The following is a 21,130-nucleotide window of genomic DNA, read 5'->3' as shown; positions in this document are numbered from 1 at the left end:
TGCATGTAAACGTAGTCACTGAAGCCAGCCAATATTTCTTAGAAATCCTGGGAAAAATATATATATATATATAAATTGCTGCAGTGAGGCCGGCAACCTTCTGATATTGCACACATCTCTGCATGTTGCCACTGGACTGAATAGAATCCCCACCCTCCCCCCAAATATATGTATATAATAATTTTTTTTCCAAAATAGAGTTTATGATTGAGAGGTCACTCAAACATTTTTGAGGAGTAAATATGCAGATATGACTCAAGAAAATATTTAATATTTAGTTGTAACTTTGTGGAACAGACTCCCTCATCATGAAGTAAATGCTCCAAGTGTTATTACTTCAAAGGAATACTATGATTATTTTTAGTGATTTTTATTGACTGATGATTTCATTATGGTGTTTGATGACTTTTACTGTGCTATTTATGAGTTTTATATGGTTATATTTGAGTTTTACTATGATGCTTTTTTAAATGATGAATGGTGTGTGCTTTTATTGTATTTTTATACATGTTTTATGAATAATTAATGATTATTGACTGTTATTTTCCACCATAGTTGCTGACAGTCTGCATGCTCTTAATAATATTAGCAGGTTTTGTCCTGAATACAATTTAAAATCAACAAGAACTTCATTCAAGCTACACTTTGAACATACTTCGAGGGGATAACTTGCTGAAGCCACAGCAGAAAACGCAAGAAAACATGCAGAAACTGTGCTTTAAAAGTGCATCTGGTGTTATTGCTGGCAGACGACCAGAAGTGAATTACCCCAACTCTCGCGGCTGAGTGGCTGAAATCTCGGGGTCACAAGCTCACAAACAGAACTCAATGGAACAAGATCTTGAGTTGGCATTCCAGTCTCTCTACGTCTATGGTCTGTGTAAGTGGCCAATCTTCTCACCTGCCTCTGCAAGAACTGCTGTTGTGTTTGGAATAATAATTCAGAGTACTGTAACATAGCCTGCTGGGACTCAGTATAACAAACCAGCTTTAGTAATACAGTTGTAGCAATTAGAGGAAGCCAGAATGCTGAGTCAGACCCTTCAAGTTTGCAAAAATGAAAACTTACTTTGCAACAATAACCTTTATTTTAAAGAGATTGGAATTCACAAGCAAGTCATTCTAGCAGTCCCCAAGGATCCACCAACAAAACCTAGTACCAAAGACATACAGTCGGAACTGGTTAGTGTCCAAGACTCACAGTTACATTATACAGCAAGACACACAGCACCAGGACCCTACAGATGTTCGTTCTCCAGCAAAGATGTTGGCATTGCCAATACACCTCTGTCTGGCGCCCTCATGACTCCAAAGACCTTTTGATCTCAAAGGCCAAGGATCCAGAGACGTGAGTGTCACTGCCGAGATAAGAAAATGTCTCTACAAGTTCAATGCTTTCACCACATACAGATACACTTGTGATGGTTGAGTCCAGGAAGTTATTAATAGCCTGGATCTTCATCTTGATTTAGGACAATCGCAAACCCACACACTTCCTTATTTAGCTTCTCAAGTGCTGCAATTAGGGTATCAACTGAGTCTGCAAAGATCCTCCTTACCAAAAAAAGCACCTAAGTTGTTGGTCTCCACAACTCCATCCAACACCCAGTCGATGCAAATATTGGACAATGTAGGAGCCAGATCACATCCCTGATGAACACCAGTTTTCACTGAGAAAACTTACGAATCTCTGCCATGACTCCACACAGCACTCACAGTATCTGTGTATAGGCTGGGTAAGATATCCGACAACTTATTACAACTTATTATCAGGATTAAATAAAAAACTCATTGCGAAAATCCACAGACTTCAAAGAAGCACTGGTGATATTCATGCTTGCATACTCTCAGGGATAGAATGTGGTCAACTGTTTAGACTGGTCAGAAGAAATTGCTGAAGAACATCAGTATTCACTGTTTCTGTGTAGGCTCTCAGTTGTTCAGGTGGTTTCCATAGTAGAGAAGCTTGAATCTTTGATTGGACGGAGTTGCCTGACATGAGGACGTTCCGCTTCAAATTGCAGAAGCTTCCTCAGCTAAAATTCTTACTCTGGTAGTCTGACTTCTGTCTTGACTCTTGTAGTGAAGAATAAACAGAAGCCACAAGCTGGAGTTTTAAACCTAACCAGACCCCTCCTCCAACTATTGCGCTCTAGTTAGCACCCTCCTAATGACAGGGCAGCTGTCCCTCCTAATGATGGGATGGACGCCTTTCCTGATGGCTCCCTTGACAACTCTCCTGATGACGTGAATGACTCATTACCATAAGTACAGGGACTAGAAGGAGAGAGCATATCTCACCCATATTGGCCTCTCTTCATTGGCTTCCTGTTAATTCTAGAATAGAATTTAAAATTCTTCTTCTTACTTATAAGGTTTTGAATAATCAGGTCCCATCTTATCTTAGGGACCTCATAGTACCATATCACCCCAATAGAGCGCTTCGCTCTCAGACTGCAGGCTTACTTGTAGTTCCTAGGGTTTGTAAGAGTAGAATGGGAGGCAGAGCCTTCAGCTTTCAGGCTCCTCTCCTGTGGAACCAGCTCCCAATTCAGATCAGGGAGACAGACACCCTCTCTACTTTTAAGATTAGGCTTAAAACTTTCCTTTTTGCTAAAGCTTATAGTTAGGGCTGGATCAGGTGACCCTGAACCATCCCTTAGTTATGCTGCTATAGACTTAGACTGCTGGGGGGTTCCCATGATGCACTGAGTGTTTCTTTCTCTTTTTGCTCTGTGTGCACCACTCTGCATTTCATCATTAGTGATTGATCTCTGCTCCCCTCCACAGCATGTCTTTTTCCTGGTTCTCTCCCTCAGCCCCAACCAGTCCCAGCAGAAGACTGCCCCTCCCTGAGCCTGGTTTTGCTGGAGTTTTCTTCCTGTTAAAAGGGAGGTTTTCCTTCCCACTGTTGCCAAGTGCTTGCTCACAGGGGGTCGTTTTGACTGTTGGGGTTTTTCCATAATTATTGTATGGCCTTGCCTTACAATATAAGGCACCTTGGGGCAACTGTTTGTTGTGATTTGGCGCTATATAAATAAAATTGATTTGATTTGATAAACAAAAGACTAAAACTCCTTTGACCTGAGTACCCCATTGTAAACAGGGGACAGAGCGTGTCACAGACCCCTTCCCTGGTTAAGGCTGGGTTTCAACTGTTTCACACAGAATGCCTCCTTGACCCCTCTCTCAAACCATTTCTTCTCTCTGGCTAAGATTTTAACTTCCTTGTCCTCAAACGTGTGGTTAGTCTCTTTAAGGTGGAGATGAACTGCAGACTGAGGTCCATTGGCGCTCTCTCTCACTGGCACCCTTTACACAAAAGACTATACCAGCACCGCAGAGAGCCATCGTATTAACTGGATATTTGTACTTTCTGCTTCCAATGCTTTTGTATGGTTTCCATGTAAGAAACACCGTATACAATGGATTTTGTATAACGGATTTTCGCTTGAATCGGACAAAACGTCCTGCCCCATCACAAATACCGGACGGAGCAGTGTGAATGTGTCCAGTTGCAACAGAGGTATGAAATGAAGTTCAACTCTAACACTCGCCAATTCGAGGAAAGTGGGGAAGGAAAATATTCCCTTGATTAAAGCCCAGGTATTTATTTTTTCAAACCGTGCTCAGACCCGGCACCTAAACAAGGCAGGCCTTTATAATGCTGCTTGCTGCCTGCACTGTAATACGATGTTAAGTTTCATACATATCCCTGGGTGTGGCGAACCAAAGAGAATAGCTTTCGAGCAGAGCCCTCTGCATGGCTGCAAACCCTCCAGAGCCTGACGTGCACCAAAGCAAGAAATCATAAAAAAAGACAAAAGAAAGAACAATGTCGACATAACATATCCAAAAGGGAGTAGGAAGAAGCACATGCATATTCAATGGTGGTTCGGTGGTTTGAATCATATTTGTCTAATAGATTACAATTTGTTCATGTAAATGGGGAATCTTCTTCACAGACTAAAGTTAATTATGGAGTTCCACAAGGTTCTGTGCTAGGACCAATTTTATTCACTTTATACATGCTTCCCTTAGGCAGTATTATTAGACGGTATTGCTTAAATTTTCATTGTTACGCAGATGATACCCAGCTTTATCTATCCATGAAGCCAGAGGACACACACCAATTAGCTAAACTGCAGGATTGTCTTACAGACATAAAGACATGGATGACCTCTAATTTCCTGCTTTTAAACTCAGATAAAACTGAAGTTATTGTACTTGGCCCCACAAATCTTAGAAACATGGTGTCTAACCAGATCCTTACTCTGGATGGCATTACCCTGACCTCTAGTAATACTGTGAGAAATCTTGGAGTCATTTTTGATCAGGATATGTCATTCAAAGCGCATATTAAACAAATATGTAGGACTGCTTTTTTGCATTTACGCAATATCTCTAAAATTAGAAAGGTCTTGTCTCAGAGTGATGCTGAAAAACTAATTCATGCATTTATTTCCTCTAGGCTGGACTATTGTAATTCATTATTATCAGGTTGTCCTAAAAGTTCCCTAAAAAGCCTTCAGTTAATTCAAAATGCTGCAGCTAGAGTACTAACGGGGACTAGAAGGAGAGAGCATATCTCTGAGCCTGCCCCTCCCTGAGCCTGGTTCTGCTGGAGGTTTCTTCCTGTTAAAAGGGAGTTTTTCCTTCCCACTGTAGCCAAGTGCTTGCTCACAGGGGGTCGTTTTGACCGTTGGGGTTTTACATAATTATTGTATGGCCTTGCCTTACAATATGAAGTGCCTTGGGGCAACTGTTTGTTGTGATTTGGCGCTATATAAAAAAAAAAATTGATTGATTGATTGATATTCAATCCTACCCCTTTTCCTATCTAAGTCCTTTTATCATCAGTTGATTTCAAAATACTCTTTCAAATAAATTTGCAACTAAATGTATGTAAATACCTACTAACATCTCATGATTAAACATTATTTACATATGCGCATATTCCCCATATTTAAATATGGTAAAACCAGTGAACAGTGAAGAATGTGGAGTGATTTGTAGTCCAGAATGTACTGAGATACTTCTTGACAGTTTATTTTGTACATGTTTGAAGTGGTTTCCAGTTTATTTTATCATCTATTACTACACCAAGAAACTTATTTTTATGAACTCTTTCTATATCCACACCATCTCTTTGTACTTGCACTTGAGTCTCCTTATTACAGTTGCCAAATAACGAGTTTAGTTTTACTTAGGTTTAATGATAATTTGTTCCTATCGACCCACCTCTTTAATTTGTACATATCTGCAGTGCTTGGATTCTCCATATTATATATATATATATATATATATATATATATATACAGTGAGGAAAATAAGTATTTGAACACCCTGCGGTTTTCCAAGTTCTCCCAGTTAGAAATCATGGAGGGGTCTGAAATTTTCATCTTAGGTGCATGTCCACTGTGTATGGAAGCCCGTTTACACCACTTGAAAAAAGTTTTTTTGATTAATTGCGAGATAGTATCTCACAATTCTGACTTATTATCTCACAATTTTGACTTTTTTCTGACACTATTACATGAGGAGGATGACATTGAAATAAGCCTCCGAACTTTACAAAGAACCATCTATGGCGCAGGCGAAATAAAACGGATGTTGTCGAGGTGGCGGAGTTCATCCATCAGCAGCTACAGATGTCGGGTCAACAACACGACTACAGATGGATGCACCAGAAGTGCTGGATGGCTGGCATAACCACGGACAGAGAAACTGTCAGTCTGTTGTTAAGATTCATGGATGGTGGTGGCGTAGATTTACGAGCAAGGCATCGCTTGAGACGTGTTGTGCCGGATTCAGCACCCCTGCCGTGAAAAGCACCCCCTTCGCGGGAACGCGCATTTGAACCTTGTCGCCTTTAAACTCACATTTAACAGCACAGATACATAGCAACAAAAACGTTCACAAATCAATATGATCCTTATTCTGTCTCACGTTGTCTCCAGATATGTGGGAGTGAACAGAATATGTTCATATTTACGAGCACTAATTGGGTGGTTTTGTTCAGTAGGAACGAAGCGTCTGATATTATCATGTTTATTTTATGACGTTTCATTACATGATGGTGTTTGTTTTAGTGTTTATTTGTTTAAATGATTTTAATTTTATTCATTGACGTTATAATTGAATATGCAGCTTGAATCACTGTGGAACGTTTGAGGACGCTGTTGAAATTAGCGTCCATTCCTATTGTCTGGATATGTATTATGTCTGTATATAATATATTAATTTATTCAGAGTATCCTAATCATCATCAGAATTATTATTATTATTATTATAAAAATGTACACAAAACAATGGTCATCATTCCATGTAATAGTAACTCAGAATTGCGAGATAGTAACTCAGAATTGTGAGATACTATCTCGCAATTAATCAAAAAAAACTTTTTTTCAAGTGGCGCAAACGGGCTTCTATAACTGTGAGACATAATCTAAAAAAAAAAAAAAAAAAAAAATCTGGAAATCACAATGTATGATTTTTTTAATAATTTATTTGTATGTTACTGCTGCAAATAAGTATTTGAACACCTGTGAAAATCAATGTTAATATCTGATACAGTAGCTGTTGTGAAAGTGTAGGAACACGGACCCACAACAGGGGGCGCAATGAATGGACAATGGAGGAAGTAAAAAACAAGATTTACTACTGAAACAAGCACGAGTAGTATAACAAACACAATGTTTAGGGTCGAATCCGCTGGTGTCGTGTGGGCAGGCTCGAAGATAGGAGACGTCCGTCTCAGTCGAACCGGAACCACCCAGATCTCCACTGCCACCGAACCCCGGAAATACTGGAACCGCCAAGTCCCGAATTCCCAGGTGGCCACTGCCTCCGCTCGTCGGATCCGGTACTGCTGGCAGGAGAGAGCAAGAACACACAGGAGTGGATGAACGCACCCAGTACAGAGAGGGGAGAAGCCGCCTCCACCTCTTGGCAAAGTTCAGCAGGAAGGTGAGTACTTATCCAAAGAAGGAGGGTCTCAGTAGTCACCAGTCCTGAAAGGTTTAACAAGTTTATCAATCACAGAATATGCTGCAGAGAATGTTACCTTGGTCTTAGGCGATATCTCGGCACTGAGGTGGAGACGCCGTCCTCCTGATATACCTCGGTGCTGAGTAGAAACAGCTGTGTTTGGTGATGGGTGACAGCTGTCACCCAGATTACTCCCATGATGCGGTAGCGCCCTCTGGTGCCTGGAGCCCGCACTCCAGGCAGGGCGCCCTCTGGTGGTGGTGGGCCAGCAGTACCTCCTCTTCAGCGGCCCACACAACAGTAGCCTTTGTTTGCAATTACAGAGGTCAAACATTTCCTGTAGTTTTTCACCAGGTTTGCACACACTTCAGCAGGGATTTTGGTACATTCCTCCATACAGATCTTCTCTAGATCTTTCAGATTTGGAGTTTCAGCTCCCTCCAAAGATTTTCTATTGAGTTCAGGTCTGGAGACTGTCCAGGCCTCTCCAGGACCTTGAAATGCTTCTTACGGAGCCCCTCCTTAGTTGCCCTGGCTGTGTGTTTGGGGTCATTGTCATGCTGGAAGACCCAGCCATGACCCATCTTCAATGCTCTTACTGAGGGAAGGAGGTTGTTTGCCAAAATCTCACAATACATGACCCCATCCATCCTCCCTTCAATATGGTGCAGTCGTCCTGTCCCCTTTGCAGAAGAGCACCTCCAGAGTATGATGTTTCCACCCCAATGCTTCACAGTTGGGATGGTTTTCTTGAGGTTGTTCTCATCCTCTAAACATGGTAAGTGGAGTTGATTCCAAAAAGCTCTATTCTTGTCTCATCTGACCACATGACCTTCTCCCATGCCTCCTCTGGATCATCCAGATGGTCACTGGTGAACTTCAAACGGGCCTGGACATGTGCTGGCTTAAGCAGGGGGACCTTGCTGCCCTGCAGGATTTTAAACCATGACAGCATCATGTGTTACTAACATAATCTTTGTGACTGTGGTTCCAGCTCTCTTCAGGTCATTGACCAGGTCCTCCTGTGTAGTTCTGAGCTTTCTCAGAATCATCCTTACCCCACAAAGTGAGATCTTGCATGGAATCCCAGACCGAGGGAGATTGACAGTCATCTTGTGTTTCTTCCACTTTCTAATAAATCATCATAACAGTTGTTGTCTTCTACCAAGCTGCTTGCCTGTTGTCCCGCAGTCCATCCCAGCCTTGTGCAGGTCTACAGTTTTGTCCCTGGTGTTCTTAGACAGCTCTTTGGTCTTGGCTATGGTGGACAGGTTGGAGTGTGATTGACTGAGTGTGTGAACAGGTGTCTTTTATACAGGTAAAGAGTGCAGAATAAGAGGGCTTCTTAAAGAAAAATTAACAGGTCTGTGTGAGCCAGAATTCTTGCTGGTTGATAAGTGTTCAAATACTTATTTGCAGCAGTAACATACAAATAAATTATTTAAAAAAAATCATACATTGTGATTTCCGGATTTTTTTTTAAGATTATGTCTCTCACAGTGGACATGCACCTAAGATGAAAATTTCAGACCCCTCCATGATTTCTAAGTGGGAGAACTTGCAAAATTGCAGGGTGTTCAAATACTTATTTTCCTCACTGTATATATATATATATATATATATATATATATATATATATATATATATATATATATATATATATATATATATATATATATATATATATATATATATATACATACATACACACACACACACACACACACACACAGTAGTGTTCAGAATAATACTAGTGCTATGTGACTAAAAAGATTAATCCAGGTTGAGTATATTTCTTATTGTTACATGGGAAACAAGGTACCAGTAGATTCAGTAGATTCTCACAAATCCAACAAGACCAAGCATTCATGATATGCACACTCTTAAGGCTATGAAATTGGGCTATTAGTAAAAAAAAAAAAAAAAATAAAAAAAAATAGAAATGGGGTGTTCACAATAATAGTAGCATCTGCTGTTGACGCTACAAACTCCAAACTATTATGTTCAAACTGCTTTTTTAGCAATCCTGTGAATCACTAAACTAGTATTTAGTTGTATAACCACAGTTTTTCATGATTTCTTCACATATGCGAGGCATTAATTTTGTTGGTTTGGAACCAAGATTTTGCTCGTTTACTAGTGTGCTTGGGGTCATTGTCTTGTTGAAACACCCATTTCAAGGGCATGTCCTCTTCAGCATAAGGCAACATGACCTCTTCAAGTATTCTGACATATCCAAACTGATCCATGATACCTGGCATGCGATATAAAGGCCCAATACCATAGTAGGAGAAACATGCCCATATCATGATGCTTGCACCACCATGCTTCAATGTCTTCACTGTGAACTGTGGCTTGAATTCAGAGTTTGAGGGTCGTCTCACAAACTGTCTGATGCCCTTGGACCCAAAAAGAACAATTTTACTGTCATTAGTCCACAGTTGTTTTCCATTTTCTTCCACGCGTCTGGTTTTTTTTTGTCCATTTTAAAGCATTGAAGATCATTGTAGATGAACAGCCTATACTTTTTTGCACCTGCACATACGTTTTCCCCTCTCCAATCAACTTTTTAATCAAACTATGCTGTTCTTCTGAAAAATGTCTTGAACGTCCCATTTTCCTCAGGCTTTTAAAGAGAAAAGCATGTTCAACAGGTGCTGGCTTCATCCTTAAATAGGGGACACCTGATTCACACCTTTTTGTTCCACAAAATTGACAAAGTCACTGACTGAATTATTGTGAAGTACTATTATTGTGAACACCCCCTTTTCTACTTTTTTTTTAATAATAGCCCAATTTCATAGCCTTAAGAGTGTGCATATTATGAATGCTTGGTCTTGGATTCGTGAGAATCTCCTGGTACCTTGATTCCCATGTAACAATAAGAAATATACTCAAAACCTGGATTAATCTTTTAGTCACATAGCAGCACTATTATTCTGAACACTAATATATATATATATATATATATATATATAGTGGATTTTGTCTGTTTTATGCATATAAGGGTCAGTCCAGCACAGTTCACCTGATGAGTTAAACCTCATCCCCTCCAATTTCTATGAAAGTTGGCATATAGGATTCATGGTCAGAAAAGCTAGAATTTCAAATTTCCTCTTTCTCGGACCAACGGTTTTTGAGATATCGCAATTTTTAAAATTTTTCACGTTTTTTTTTTTGCAAAAAAGGGCATGGTCGCCAAATTTCAGATTGCTGTAACTCAGCAACCACTGGTCCAATTAAAAAAACAAACAAGGTATTTCTGTAAAGGGGAGACTACAAGGAATCATTCGTTTGTGCATTTGGATATTTTTTGACTTGGATGACCTTTTGACCTATATTTTGACCTTGAAATTGACACTGTGGAACATGACCAACCTCTTTGACACCACTATATGTATCAGCTACAACATATTAAGAAACTGGAGTGATTTTCTTTTTCATGCAAAACCATGTGGAAGTTGACATACCCAATCCTTCATAAATTCAGTGCCCGCCTTGTATACTTCCATACATTTATATACACAGTGCCTCGGATTGATATATTCCGAGATATATTGTCAATCACAATTTAACAACTGTCTCAGTCTTATGATCACTGGGTCTGATATTTACTCTTTGCCAACAGGCCAGTTCAAACAGTGGTTAGAAATTGTGGCCAGGTCATCATAAGAAATACTGTAGTTTCTGGTTTAAGAAGATTTCAAGAATGGAGTGCCTGAATCTGATGTTGACAGGTCTGACGGGCGGAATAGGCTGGACGCAAATGCAGGACTCTGACAACAAGCTCTGTAAGACACAGCAGTTTACTGAAACAGTAAACGAGGTTCGGTACATGGAAAGGCAGTCCAACAAGAGTGACACAAACAGAAACATCAGGCAGTAGGTGTGGTCGAGGATACAGGCAGGTAGTCATAACACACGTGAAGCAGGCAGGACAAGAATACAATACAGAGCTGGAGAGTAGGAACAAGGCGCAACAATCTGGCGAAGAAATGAGGCAAACAAAGGAGCTTATGTACACCCAGGTGATGAGGTACAGATTGAGAGCAGGTGTGTGGAACGCCCCAGAAAGAAGGAGTGGCCAGGGAGAAGGACACACCCACCACCAGAAAACACAGACAGACAACAGAGAAAGCGACAGACAGATCCAGACAGGAAAAACCCCCCAGCAAGAGACAAAACAATATAAGCAAACCAAAACCAGGAAAGCAGCAAACAGGACCCAAAGCCTGACAGATGTATATTGTGTGATAAAAAAAAAAATAGGCATCAGATTCAGGAATCCAACAACAATCATCTCTGGATGGCCAGGGGGAGGTTTTAGCTGATCCCTTATATAAACTGAATCTTGTAGTCACCAAACTCTTCTGAGACCTCCTCCACCAAACCAATCCATGGGGCATTATTGTAGCTGCAGCACACAGTTTTGCGGTCTAATGACTATAGAGCCATATCAGCACTGCCTTCAGATTCACTACACAAGGGTTCTTGAACTGCTGCCAAATCTGGAGAATTCACCTGTTCACTGATTTGACAGAACTGCATTCTGGGTTTTCTGACCGTGAATTACCTATATACCAGATTTCATATAAATTGAAAGGGGTGAGGTCTTAAGTCCTATGGACAAAGAAAAATAAATTTTGACCAACTATTAATGATTTAAGTTTAGTGAAATTTTTTGTGTAGATACACACTGATTCAAAGAATCTATATGCAGAATTAAGGGAAACTTACAAAACCCTTTTTTCAGCTATAAATAAAAATGACTGTAAAAAAGCCATTTGGCCCTTTCGAGGGCGAAGAGATAGAATAATTCAAAGATGGCAACATGCGCCACAGGTCCTCGCTTGTATCTACTACAATCCAAAAATTTCAGAGCTGAATATGCAGTAGTTTTTGTCAGAGAATGTTTGCAGTGACTGACTCCACTAATGCTGCTTATCACAGGGAAGTAACATGCACCTTGATCAGCATGTCTAGCTCCATTCTCAGGCTCATCACTTCAAGCGTTACTGCAGCAACATGTCCTACGTCAGGGTCTGTGACATCATCAGGGAAGCTGAGCCCATCTGGCTGCTGATTGGAGTAACCATAGAGACAGAGCACTGCTCGTCCTCCCTGAAAGCAGAAATAAGAACTGTTGATATTACTATGGAAATGGCGAGAATGTTTTTTTATTTTAATAAGTGTTTGTGCATCATCTGAATTCCTGAATTAATTGAGATAAAAACACACTGATGAAAAAAATAAACAGATTTGGATCCTCAAATATGAGTATTTGTATTTGTGAAACTGGTTATATTCCATGAGTAAAATATGAAGTATATTTTATTTAACCAAAAATTAAAAGACAAACAAACAACATACACAAGCAAACACCTAACGCTGGAATAAAAGATCATCCCACAGGAAGACGACTTGTTGCCAGGTCATCGTGACTGATCCTCTTCTCAGGATGAAGTTATGCAGAGCTAAACTGGGAAGTACGTGAGGTTATAATAGTCTATAAACCACTGTTACACCAAACTGCGCTTTTCAGCATCTGATCAAAGATCAAGTCCAACATTAAAAATCTGATGGCTGCAGTTTTGGGGCAAGTCAACTACAACATTTATTGTTAATAAAAATAAAAAAAATAAAAAACACTGACTTTTACAGACAGTTCCTGACAAATGAGGCAGGAGAAGGACATATCAATATTTATGAGTTTATGTTGGACTTCATGAACATCAATGATTGAGAAATTCAAACACTGTGATAGTCTGTCTTAGTAGGCAGTTCCTTGGTGACCACATTTTCACCACAGATAGATATTAGGGCATGGAAGAGTCCACTGAATTTTGGAGGTGATCCAGATTGGGAGACATGAGACAATTCTGATTGCTCTGGTTCAGTTCTGTTACACTATGTACTGGCTATTTGTGACTGATCAGGTGCATACTGCTTTTCAGTACAGGGACACCTGCTGTACGTAGTGCCAAAGGCTGCCTCTCCTTTGGTATATTGGACATTGTAGCAACAAGACCAAAAACAGGTTTATCCACCTTCCAATATCTGGCTGCTTCCTGGTCTGCAAGCATCAGACAATGTGGAACTTTGAAAATTCAGTCAATTAACAACAGCAGATGGACATTTTTACTGAGAGACAGGACACTCCCCTGTCCGCTGCCATCAGCAACCTCAGGTGGACATGACTTGATTACAACCATCAAGGCGTATCTGCCTCTGTGCTGTCTGATGGTTCAGTTCCATCTGTTCCAAATGGCTTCTCCTCATCCCCTTCATCCTAAATGCTGCAGAGGGCAGCAGCAGCGACATTTCCATAGAGAGCAAAAACAAGACTTCTTTTTCAGTTTTGAGTTGGGAGACTGTTCACTTCAAAATCTTCAATTGGCCCCTGGGGGACTCTTTCTACAGGCTGGAGGACTAACTGCAGCTTCAGATGTATTTTAAAATGCAAAAGAGAAACTTTAGTAAAGTGTTTCTTCTGGGTTTGCTAGTCTGGTCCATTTCAGCCTGTTTTGTAAGCCTCCTTCACAACGATTTCTATTTGAAAGTTTCCAAAAGTAATGATACAGTGCATCTGGAAAAGTATTCACAGTGCTTTACTTTTTCCACATTTTGTTATGTTCCAGCTTTATTTCAAAATGGAGTAAGTTCATTAAGTTCATTAAGACAACATGATTTTTTTTTTTTTTTTTGCAAACGTATTAAAAATATGATGGGGAGTGTTGGTGCACAGCCACTGTCAGATCTTGTTCAATTGGATTCAGGTCTGCACTCTTACTGGGTCACCCAAGGACATTCACAGAGTTGACCTGAATCCACTCCTTTGATATCTTGTGCTTAGGGCCACTGTCCTGCAGAAAGATGAACCGTTACCCCAATATGAGGTCAAGAGCACTCTGGAGCAGGTTTTCATCCAGGATGTGTCTGTACATCGCTGCATTCATCTTTCCCTCAATCACGACTAGTCTCCCAGTTCCTGCACTGAAAAACATCCCCACACCATGATGCCACCACCACCATGCTTCACTGTAGGGATGGTACCTGGTTTCCTCCAAACATGATGCAAAGAGCTCAATCTTTGTGTCATCAGACCAGAGAATCTTGTTTGTCATGGTCTGAGAGTCCTTCAGGTGCCTTTTAGCAAACTTCAGGCGGGCTGTCACGTACCTTTTACTAAAGGCCCCATCACACTACAGCATGAATGCTGTACGAATCACATGAATTGGAAAAACAAACAGAATTCAAGCTGCATTTGTACTGGACAGACATTTGTACAGCCGTGTACGAACACCCACAATGTGGAACGGAGGGAGCACTAATGATTTGTGCAATTAGGAGTACAGCAGCACCCAAATCCAGGTGGACTACCCAGTGTGCAAGTCAAATGCTGACATAAACCGCCCCCCACGAAAACATAAAAAATAAAAAAAGAGAGGGAATAAAAACAACACAGCACAAAACCCCACAATACCGCACCCCAGGTCTGGGAGGAAAGCAAGCGGGGAGCGCGCCGTGACAGGCTGAGCACTGTGAATAAATAGTTCCTGGGTTGGATTCCTGGGTTGGATTTGAGTGCAGTTCGAATGCAGCACAAACTGCCCCAATGTCAATTCGTACAGCACTCATGCAATTCGTGCTCTAGTGTGACGGGCTTCCATGGAGCTGCTGTACCATACAGTCTTGATTGATAGACTGCTGCAGAGATAGTTGTCCCTCTGAAAGGTTCTCCTCTCTCCAGAAAGGAATGTTGGAGCTCTGACAAAGTGACCATAAGGTTCTTGGTCACCTCCCTGACTAAGACCCTTCTCCCCATTCGTTCAGTTTAGACGGGAGGACACCTCTAGAAAGAGTCCTGGTGGATCTGAACTCTTCCATTTATGGATGATGGAGGCCACTGTGCTCATTGGGACCTTCAAAGCAGCAGAAATGTTTCTGTACCCTTCTTCAGATTTGTGCCTTGAGACAATCTTGTCTCAAGACAAGACAATTCCTTTGACTTCATGCTCTGACATGCGCTGTCAACTGTGAGACCTCATATGTAGACAGGTGTGTGCCAAATCATCTCCAATCAACTGAATTTACCCCAGGTGGACTTCAGTTAAGCTGTAGAAATATCTCAAGGATGACCCCTGGAAACAAGATGCACCTGAACTCAATTTTGAGCTTTATGGCAAAGGCTGTGAATACTTACATACATGTGATTTTTTACTTTTTTATTTTTAAGAAATTTGAAAAAATCTCAAAACATCTTTTTCACGTTGTCATTATGTGTTATGGCAGGGGTGGGCAACTTGTGGGCACTGATTAACTGATTCCATCTGCTCAAAGTGATATTAATCAGTGCAATCATCTGGTGAAGTCAGTGTCTGCAAAGAAAACCTGCAATCTCTTGGCCCTTTCTGGAACAAGTTTCCCACCCCTGTGCTACAGTTTAACCCAGTGGACCAAATATGGACCCACAGGTGGGAGCTGAGATGATACAAATTCAAAGTACATTTTTTTAGGAAAATGGGTTATACATGATGAATCTGGAAATGTGCAGGAAGGTCAGGAGGCAGTACAGAACAGTAGACATGACCAGAGACTGGAGCCACAGGACCGAACAGGCAGCGAGAGCTAGTGTGAACAGGCCTGATCCTGGGGACATGTAAAATGTGGTGAATCCTGAGGAACCGGGGCAGATGCAGTCGAACTGACGCAGGACTGAGCATTCGGTCCATCACATACATCTCCACAATGAAGCATGGAGCCAGCTTGTGAGAGTCCATCCTGAGCAGAATGCCCTTAATCAATCAATCAATCAATTTTTTTTATATAGCGCCAAATCACAACAAACAGTTGCCCCAAGGCGCTTTATATTGTAAGGCAAGGCCATACAATAATTATGTAAAACCCCAACGGTCAAAACGACCCCCTGTGAGCAAGCACTTGGCTACAGTGGGAAGGAAAAACTCCCTTTTAACAGGAAGAAACCTCCAGCAGAACCAGGCTCAGGGAGGGGCAGTCTTCTGCTGGGACTGGTTGGGGCTGAGGGAGAGAACCAGGAAAAAGACATGCTGTGGAGGGGAGCAGAGATCGATCACTAATGATTAAATGCAGAGTGGTGCATACAGAGCAAAAAGAGAAAGAAACAGTGCATCATGGGAACCCCCCAGCAGTCTAAGTCTATAGCAGCATAACTAAGGGATGGTTCAGGGTCACCTGATCCAGCCCTAACTATAAGCTTTAGCAAAAAGGAAAGTTTTAAGCCTAATCTTAAAAGTAGAGAGGGTGTCTGTCTCCCTGATCTAAATTGGGAGCTGGTTCCACAGGAGAGGAGGCTGAAAGCTGAAGGCTCTGCCTCCCATTCTACTCTTACAAACCCTAGGAACTACAAGTAAGCCTGCAGTCTGAGAGCGAAGCGCTCTATTGGGGTGATATGGTACTACGAGGTCCCTAAGATAAGATGGGACCTGATTATTCAAAACCTTATAAGTAAGAAGAAGAATTTTAAATTCTATTCTAGAATTAACAGGAAGCCAATGAAGAGAGGCCAATATGGGTGAGATATGCTCTCTCCTTCTAGTCCCCGTCAGTACTCTAGCTGCAGCATTTTGAATTAACTGAAGGCTTTTTAGGGAACTTTTAGGACAACCTGATAATAATGAATTACAATAGTCCAGCCTAGAGGAAATAAATGCATGAATTAGTTTTTCAGCATCACTCTGAGACAAGACCTTTCTGATTTTAGAGATATTACGTAAATGCAAAAAAGCAGTCCTACATATTTGTTTAATATGCGCTTTGAATGACATATCCTGATCAAAAATGACTCCAAGATTTCTCACAGTATTACTAGAGGTCAGGGTAATGCCATCCAGAGTAAGGATCTGGTTAGACACCATGTTTCTAAGATTTGTGGGGCCAAGTACAATAACTTCAGTTTTATCTGAGTTTAAAGCAGGAAATTAGAGGTCATCCATGTCTTTATGTCTGTAAGACAATCCTGCAGTTTAGCTAATTGGTGTGTGTCCTCTGGCTTCATGGATAGATAAAGCTGGGTATCATCTGCGTAACAATGAAAATTTAAGCGATACCGTCTAATAATACTGCCTAAGGGAAGCATGTATAAAGTGAATAAAATTGGTCCTAGCACAGAACCTTGTGGAACTCCATAATTAACTTTAGTCTGTGAAGAAGATTCCCCATTTACATGAACAAATTGTAATCTATTAGACAAATATGATTCAAACCACCGCAGCGCAGTGCCTTTAATACCTATGGCATGCTCTAATCTCTGTAATAAAATTTTATGGTCAACAGTATCAAAAGCAGCACTGAGGTCTAACAGAACAAGCACAGAGATGAGTCCACTGTCCGAGGCCATAAGAAGATCATTTGTAACCTTCACTAATGCTGTTTCTGTACTATGATGAATTCTAAAACCTGACTGAAACTCTTCAAATAGACCATTCCTCTGCAGATGATCAGTTAGCTGTTTTACAACTACCCTTTCAAGAATTTTTGAGAGAAAAGGAAGGTTGGAGATTGGCCTATAATTAGCTAAGATAGCTGGGTCAAGTGATGGCTTTTTAAGTAATGGTTTAATTACTGCCACCTTAAAAGCCTGTGGTACATAGCCAACTAACAAAGATAGATTGATCATATTTAAGATTGAAGCGGACAACCACATATCCTGGCTGGGTTGGTACTGAGAGGTGGGGGGCCGATCTGCATGGTGACGTGTCCTGCCCCTCGTCGGAGCAGGGCGGAATGGACAGTCGTCCACACTTGCCGACAGAGCCATAGGTGGGCCTACAATGATGGAACCTACAACTCCTCTTCCTGGGCCAGGAATAGTGGTGGTTGACACCCAAGCAAACATTTGAATGGAGAGAGTCCAGTGGCAGAGCAGAGTTGGGTATTGTGGGCATATTACACCCATGGCAGCTAAGCACTCCAGGACAACGGATGGGAAGATGCAACACATCAGAAGACGGATTCCCAGTTCTTGATTCACCCGTTCAGCCTGGCTGTTGGTCTGGGGATGGAACCTGGATGAGAGACTGACAGAGGTGCCAAGGGCAAAGCAGAAGGATTTCCACACTTGGGAGGTAAACCAGGGGCCTCGTTCAGACACAATGTCCACAGGGATGCCATGCAGTCGGAATATGTGGTGGACTAGAAGGTCCGCAGTCTCCTGGGCTGATGTAAGCTTCGGCAGGGCCTTTGAGAACCTGTCCATGACTGTGAGGACAACTGTGTTGCCCTAGGAGGGAGGCAAACCAGTGATGAAGTCCAAACAGACATGAGACCAGGGGCGTCCAGGTGTTGGCGACGATTGAAGTAGTCCAGATAGAGGCTAATGAGAAGCCTTGCCCCCAGCACATATGGTGCATGCTTGGACAATGTCCCTCACATCTGCCTGCACTGTAGGCCACCAGAAGTGGCATCCAACCAGGTCCAAAGTCTTGTGAATTCCTGGATGGCACATATGTCGGATGTTGTGACACAATTGCAGAACCCAGGACCTGGCTTCTGGCGGGACAAACAGCCGTCCTCCACCAGGATCAGAATGGTGCTCCAGGGCTTCCCGGATGAACTCCTCCACATCTCAGGTAAGGGCTCCCACAATCATGGATGCTGGTAGGATCTGATCTTGAGCAGGAGCTTGGTCTGGTGAACAGAACTGGCAAGACAAGGCATCCAGTTTCCCATTCTTGGACCCCAGGTGATATGTTATGGCAAAATTGAAATGTCCAAAGAAGAGCAACCACCGGGTCTCCCAGTTGTTGAGCCCTTTCACAGACTGGATGTAGGCTAGGTTTTTATGATCGATCCATTCGATGAATGAGACTGAGGTTCCTTCCAGCCAGTGCCTCCATTCCTCCAGGGCCTCCTTAACTGCCAGGAGTTCCCAGTTCCACACATCCTAGTTCCTTTCAGTGGGAGACAGACGCCAGGAAAAAAGCGCACGGATAGAGTCAGCTATCACCCTCAGCTCGCTAGGAAAGAAAAGCACTTATTTCAATGTTGGAAGCATCGACTTCCACCATGAACTGACGGTCCGGGTCTGTTTGTGTGACAATAGGTGCAGATGAGAAACTGTATTTAAGGATAGTGAAAGTCTTATTGGCTTCGGGGACCAACAGAATGGAATCTTGGGAGATGAGAGTGCTGTTAAGGGAGAGACTTGGTAACAGTGGACTTTTGGTGGTGAGGGTTTGAGGGCCGTTCAATGTCCCCAGAAAATTTAGGGGTTTTGATGCATTCTGGATGTTTTTTTTTTTTATGACTATTTTTCTCACCCCGATCCTCCCCAATTTAGTTGTACTGCTAAATGTGTGCTGGATTTGTATTTTCTTTAGCACATTTTCACCTTTTCCTTGCCTTTATTTCATATTGATATCACAATCTACATGCTTGTTTGATAAGATTAGTAACCACAAGAGCTTTAGTCATTTTCATATTTTTGGCTTCCCTCATTCTAACTGACCTGATTTTAAAGCGAGAACCCAAAACAGACCCAGCAATGCCTGAGCTTAGACATTACATTAAAAAAAGATATTATTTCACATCCCACTTTAGTTATGTAGAAAAGTTCAATTAACTAAACTTATTTTAATGTGGCTCATCAAATAAACTTAGTCCAGAACTATATTAGTCTAAACTTAGGCCCAGATTAATACTGATTTAACCATTTTAGTTGTTAAAAGTATAGTTATTACTAAGAAGTACTGGTATGAAAAATGTCTTCAAAAGTGGGCCTCTAATCAAGGGGTGTCATGGAGGGTACGTTCCCCCACAACACCCTCTTTCAATCTGGATTCGCTCCTGGTTTGCAGTCCGAGTAGGAATTTCATGTCATCCCCAAAAAGGGTCTTTAGGAGTATAAAAAAAAAAAAAAACCTTAGTAATTGCTGTTAATGTGTCACAGGTTTGCAGCTGTTTTTAGTTTAACCATAGCAAGGTCACACAGAGCAGGCTTTAAAAGAAAAGTTTGTAAAACTCTGCTCGCTGTGTCATCACCAAGGTTGGGTAGGATTACTTTTAAATGTAATCCAAAAGTAATCAGATTACAAGTAATCCAAATGTATGTACATACATACATGTAATCCAAATGTATTCTTTCAAAGTAATCCTACCCAACTCTGGTCGTCACCACCCTGTGAGGCTGTGAGATACTCAAACACACAACAACCTCCCATCCTCCTCCTCTTCCAGTGTGCAGAAAGGACACAGAGGAACATTTATATTGGTCTTACAATCCAGAAGTTTCCGTGGCAAATATTTTTGTGTTGAAAACTAAGAAACATATTTGATAATAAATAAATATTTTAGGCGGAAATTGATTTTTTACGTGAAACCTAGCAATTAATGTTTAAAGCTTTCTGTCACCTGGTATAAAGTAAATAAGTCCTTTATCAAGTGTTCAAGACGAACAAGCCTTTAGTTTTGGGATGTCATTTAGGCGAAAACTGCTTGAAATCTTCCACAGGTAATAAAGGCATTTGAGTCATGTGACAGTAAAAACAGGCTGTTCAAAGCTTCCTTTTAGAGCTGCTCCCCACCAACAAACCTGATCCACACATACAACAGTAACATTATATCCATTCTTCATAAAAAAAACAAGTTTCATTCACCGAAACACAAGACTTAAGGTTAAGATATACTGTATATACTTTTGATGTGCTGCCAAAACTACTTTAAATATCTTACTATTATTCTTATCTTTTGAAAGAGGCCAAATTAATGTGAACAAATCTTACAAAGTATCAAATCAGCAACATAAGAAACAGTTTTTTTAATTAGTTTTTGTATTAGTCCTTGTGTTTATGTTTCTTTGCATCCAAATCACTTGGGTGCATGTCTAAAACATGAGAGAACTATGGAACAGTGTGTAAGGATAAGACATTTTGTGTTACCTGAACAGCATCAACGGTGGCTCTGAACACTGGGTTGTTGTGTTTTACTGTTCTCCAGAACTTTGGCCTGTTGGGATTTGTAAGGTTACAGCCATACTTTTCAAGGATATTTAGTGCTGTAGACAAACGCTGGAGAGAAGCAATGGTCTGAAGAACAAGCACAAACAGTAGCACATGAGAACAAACAACAAAGAAGCGTGTGTGTGGACTTCATTTGTCCGTTT

General features: G+C 41.2%; 1 protein-coding gene across 3 annotated transcripts in view; it reads right to left on the bottom strand.

The window, feature by feature from the left end:
* Positions 1–21,130, bottom strand: part of LOC117521692 (E3 ubiquitin-protein ligase RNF31) — a 198,606-nt gene that overhangs the window by 160,856 nt on the left and 16,620 nt on the right. For all 3 annotated transcript variants that reach the window (XM_034183024.1, XM_034183027.1, XM_034183025.1), the window contains 2 exons: positions 20,907–21,053; positions 11,956–12,111 (listed from right to left, as the gene is read on the bottom strand). In XM_034183024.1, the coding sequence (XP_034038915.1) occupies positions 11,956–12,111; positions 20,907–21,053 (303 nt within the window). The remainder of the gene's footprint in view (positions 1–11,955; positions 12,112–20,906; positions 21,054–21,130) is intronic.

The sequence above is a fragment of the Thalassophryne amazonica genome, chromosome 12 (genome assembly GCF_902500255.1).
Source record: "Thalassophryne amazonica chromosome 12, fThaAma1.1, whole genome shotgun sequence".
In the NCBI taxonomy this organism is placed as follows: domain Eukaryota; kingdom Metazoa; phylum Chordata; class Actinopteri; order Batrachoidiformes; family Batrachoididae; genus Thalassophryne; species Thalassophryne amazonica.
Note: the sequence above shows the minus strand (reverse complement) of the source record. Positions and strands in the feature narration are given on the sequence as shown.